This window comes from Triticum dicoccoides, chromosome 1B, assembly GCF_002162155.2.
Source record: "Triticum dicoccoides isolate Atlit2015 ecotype Zavitan chromosome 1B, WEW_v2.0, whole genome shotgun sequence".
Taxonomy (NCBI): domain Eukaryota; kingdom Viridiplantae; phylum Streptophyta; class Magnoliopsida; order Poales; family Poaceae; genus Triticum; species Triticum dicoccoides.
In genome coordinates this window covers 445538249-445543254 of record NC_041381.1, presented here as the reverse complement: position 1 = coordinate 445543254, position 5006 = coordinate 445538249, and the positions used below count along the sequence as shown (strand labels likewise).

General features: G+C 47.0%; 1 protein-coding gene across 1 annotated transcript; it reads left to right on the top strand.

Annotated features, from left to right (window-relative positions):
* Positions 1–254: 254 nt before the first annotated feature.
* LOC119340226 (protein trichome birefringence-like 28) lies at positions 255–4608 on the top strand. Its single transcript, XM_037612126.1, has 6 exons — positions 255–734; positions 830–1197; positions 2183–2354; positions 3065–3264; positions 3383–3544; positions 3909–4608. Exons 1-6 carry the CDS (start codon positions 558–560, stop codon positions 4291–4293), a joined length of 1464 nt encoding a protein of 487 aa, XP_037468023.1. The 5' UTR covers positions 255–557; the 3' UTR covers positions 4294–4608.
* The last annotated feature ends 398 nt before the right edge of the window (positions 4609–5006 follow it).

Genomic DNA, 5006 nt, shown 5'->3' with positions numbered 1-5006 from the left:
CCTCGCAGCCGGTCTAACTCAACCGACGAGAGAAAAAACCAAAGATTGGATTCGAGGTTTACCACGCTGGAGAAAGGGGGAAGATTCGAGGCTGCCGTGCGTCTGGGGCCATCTCCCTCCGTTGCTCCTTCGGCTCCGCTTTCCTTAACTAAGCCAGGACTACTAGTCAAGGCCCACAGAGAGTACCGGGCCCACCCGCCCGTCCCTTGCTTGTCATCTTCCCCTCCCCTCGCTCCATAGAAGAGCGTGCCCAGCCGCCTCTTCTCCTCCCTTTCTATCTCCTCCTGTCTCTGTACTCCTCTGCTCTGCCGCTCTCAGAAGGGAGGAGAGGAGACGAGACGAAAGCGGAGTTCCCTCGCTCGCTCGCTCGCTCGCTCTCCTCAGATTCCCGGCCCGCTCTGCGCTGCGCTGCTCTGCTCGCCTGCCGCCCTTCCTCGCCTGATTGATTCGGTTGCTGCGCGCGCGGGCGCCGAGCTGATTGGGGGGAGTCGGCGCGGGGCGAGGAGCTAGCGGTCGGCTTGGCGGTCTCTACCACCACCACGGCGGCGGCGGCGGCCATGCGGATCCCGCGGCGGAAGGCCGGGGTGCCGCTCGGCGTGCCCAGCCGGCGGGCGCAGATCGCCGCGGTCTTCGCGCTCGCCGTGCTGCTCGGCGTCTCCGTCCTCTACGACAGCGCCCACATCGCCGCCTCGCTGCGCCGCCACAGCGGCTACAACAGGCTCTCCCCCACCAGGGTAAGCGATACTCTCAATTAACCAGCTGGGCGACGGCCGCTCCGTGTGCGCCTTGGTCGCGGGCTCGGCCTAATCGGGAATAATAAACCCTGCAGGAGGCGCCGGCGGGGGCTGGCCCGCGCGCTACACCGGCGCAGGCAGTGGAATCAGCGGGGGCGGCCACGGATCGGACCGACCCGCCCCCGCGGCTCGGGGCGGAGGGGGTGTCTAAGTCTAACCCCGGGACGGCAGCCGATGGGTCCTCGCCGGAGACGGGGGTCCTGAAGGAAGTGGTGGCGGAAGGGGGCGAGGCTACCTGCGACATGTACAAGGGGAGGTGGGTGCACGACGAGGAGAACGCGCCCATGTACAAGGAGTCCGACTGCGAGTTCCTGACAGAGCAGGTCACCTGCATGCGCAACGGCCGCCGCAGCGACGAGTACCAGAAGTGGCGGTGGCAGCCTGATGCCTGCGACCTCCCAAGGTACGCTTCTTTGTTTTTCTATTCCCTGCGCCTTCTCCATTTTTTTCTAGATACATTCAAAACGTGTTCATGCGCATATGTGTACGCGCTACGAAATGGCCACTGGTTGGTTCTAAAAGAAAAAGGTGGGTAGTGTGCTTTCGCTAACTGGAAAGTGCGAGTTTACGCGTGCTTCCTATAATCGTATTGGCCGGCTGGAAAGCGGCCAGATCATTTCTGGCATGTTTCTCTTCCTTTCTAATCCAAGTATTACCGAAAATACACTCATGGTATAATGGGTGTTCATGACGATGAAACGATTATGTGGTACCAAACCATGGTTTTGTCCTTGCCAGTTAGTTCAAAGTTTCATCAAGGCATGTGGCTGTTCACATTATAATTATAGAGAAAACGTTTGGTGCACCTGATTCATTACCGGTGTTTCTTGTTACCTAAGATTGGTATAAGGGGTTCTTTAATTGGTTAGGTGACATAATGGAAGAAGAGAAGAGGCTGCACTCATTGATAATCTATATGGTCTTTCTTTAAATACATTAAGCTATTTAATGGTTGGTAGAGAAGTTCCCTTTGTTACAACTAGTTGTTGGGTGAGGGGGAGAGAGCCAGAGGGGTATGGTACAGAGTGTTTTGGAATCTGAAAGCAAATAGGAGTTGTTGTCTAACATGACATCAGCTTGTAAGCTTTGCAAACTTATAACCATTTTGTGTACATAACTGGAGCAGTTTAGAGTTAATATAGCACTTTCTGAACGTATTGCCCTATCGATTTAAGTGAATTGTATCAACGTTAGTATACTATAAAGACACTGTCTTCCGCAAAGTTTGTATTGAAAGTTAGGTCAACCAAGTTCATCTTGTACAATCTTGTTGAATGAACATAGCTAAGAAAAACGTCAGAGCAGGTTTATATGCGATCCTTCAATGTTCACAGAATTTGATGGTTTTTGGTGCTGAATTGATCTTTTTATATATATTTTTCTATCAGGTTCGATGCTAAGTTGCTTCTTGAGAAGCTAAGGAACAAAAGGATGATGTTTGTGGGGGATTCACTGAACAGGAACCAGTGGGAGTCCATGGTGTGCCTGGTCCAGTCTGTGGCTCCATGGGATAAGAAAAAGCTTGTCAAGAATGGATCTCTAAATGTGTTCCGCCTTCATGTAAGTATTTTGCGCAATATCTACTTCTCTCTGACCTCACTTTGTTTTTCTTCCAATAGAGGTCTGAGGAAACAGTAGTACTAATGATTTGACTAGCAGCAGCTTGGTATGATAGTGATTGTACAAGCATAATTTTTGAAGTTGGGCCAGTGACCGAACCAGCCAAGCCACTGGGTCAATATTTTTGTGGTTACATATTATTATTTTGTTATTAGTTCTTTCGTATTCCAAAGAGGATAGTAATGCCTAAACGTGTTAGCAGTTCCATCCATTCATACTTGACCCTTACAAACATGAGTTTTTGAACTAGGATCTAGTAGAAAAATGTTCTTGTGCATGTGGGAGATGCAGGAGTTTGCTTGAACCGAGCGCAGCAGCTTGTAGGTGGTGGCAGACTAGATGATGATGCATAGTGCACGGATGTGTGTCTTTTCACTTCTTGCAATCAAGGTGTAGCCTGGTACTGTAGAGGATATAAAATAATCTATGGGATTATGGGAAGTTATGTGAATGGGGTTATGGGGTATAGTGGCTGCTATATAATAGGTCCCTCGGGGCACATAATTGAGACTGTCCTGACCCAATCTGGGTACCGTTCTGCTATTTTCTTTGTGTATGTTCTTTACTTCCCCTAACTGTGGTGTGATGACCATTGACTCTCGAATATTCTATCGTATGTCTTGACATGTGAATTACATGGAATATTTCAGGAGTACAATGCAACGATTGAGTTCTATTGGGCTCCTTTCCTAGTTGAGTCGAACTCAGATGATCCAGACATTCATAGCATCACTGACCGAATGATCATGCCAACATCGATCGCCAAGCATGCAGCAAATTGGATAGGGGTGGACTATTTGATCTTCAACACTTACATTTGGTGGATGAACACCCCGAAGATGAAAATTGTGTGAGTAACTGTTATAATCAAGTCTCAATCCTTATGAACATTAAACCAGTTTGCTTACCCAACCTTGAGAGTAATGTGCAACATCATGGTATTCTTACACATGTTATTTTGACTACAGGCCTGACGGATCCTTCACAAGGAAACCGGTTAAGTATGATGAATTGGATCGTGTGGTTGCATACCGACAGATCCTCGAGACATGGTCTGGATGGGTAGAAGAGAATGTAGATCCCAAAAGGACAATGGTCTTATTCATGAGTGTTTCACCAGTACATATGCAGTAAGCTCTCTTTGCCCCTGCAAATGCACACATAATTCATATCTGCTGCATATATCAAGATTCTTTGGGTGATCCTAGAACATCATGAAGCTGGCTATCTTTAATTAAAATACTGTGTTATCTGCATACATGAAGATTCTTCGGCTAATCCTAGAACATCATGAAACTTGACTGTATTTAATTAAAACTCTTTGACTGTTTCTTGCTGCAAATATTCCCCAACAGTGTTATTAGGATGAAAGCGAAGATGTTGGTAGTGCACATGATGTGATACTGTGTTAACTTTTAGACCTTGTGCTATTGTTTTGGCACGAATTCTTGGTATAAGGATACTGGCTGATGAACAATCATTGACTTCTTACAGGAGTGAAGGCTGGGGCAGTCCTGACAACATAAAATGCTTCTCTGAGACACAACCAGTGCTGAATTACACAAAAACACTGGATGTCGGCACTGACTGGGATCTTTTCACGGAATCTCATGAAGTGACGAAGGCGATGAAGAAGGTACACGTGCACTTCATCAACATAACCGCATTGTCAGAGATCCGCAAGGACGCACACACATCTGTGCACACGCTGCGACAGGGTAAGCTCCTGACAAAGGAGCAGCAGGCTAACCCACGCAAGTTCGCCGACTGCATCCACTGGTGCCTCCCTGGCTTGCCGGATACATGGAACGAGTTCATTTACGGCCACATTGTGTCGAGCCCTCTACAGCGGCAGATTGAGAATCAATCTGCAAGATGACAATGCATATATATCTGCCCCAAACCTGGTAGCCGGTTAGTACGTAAGATGGTAATTGCGGCCATATAATATATATATTTTTTCTAGGTCTAGAAATATATGCTGTTGGTTCACCTGGGGAGATTGGCTCGAAGGTACGCTCGCAGGATAGCAAACTGTAGCTATAAACAACCAAGATGGCCTGAGAGTTATTATACCGTCTGCTCGTTCCGAGTGTGACTATTTAAGAGGAATGCTCCGATGAAAAAAGAATGTTGTTTCAGTTGATACTTGTACATATTTTTTCCATCAAGCTCTTTTCATGAGGATATTTAACTTTTTGGGCTGTAACAATTTCAAAGAGCTTCACCAATGTGCGCCGGCTGGTTGGCTCGCGCCAGCCGGGTCCTGTATCGGGCCCCTCCTATTCTGTGCCTTCTGTGCCAAGGCGCAAAGGGGCGCTCGTGGCAGCGTCTTCTCGCCCGGAAAAAAGTTCGCGAGTTTGAAAAATGGTTCATTGATCGTGAAAAGAAGTTCATCAATTATGAAGATGTTCAAAAATTTGAAGAAAGTTCATTGATTTTTAAAAAAAGTTCATCAATTCTGAAAAAAGATCATTGATTTAAAAAATGTTAATTGAATTTTAGTAAGTTCAACGGTTACAAAAAATTTTCATCAGATTTTAAAAAAAGTTCATCAGTTCTAAAAAAGTTCACAAATTTGGAGAAAGTTCA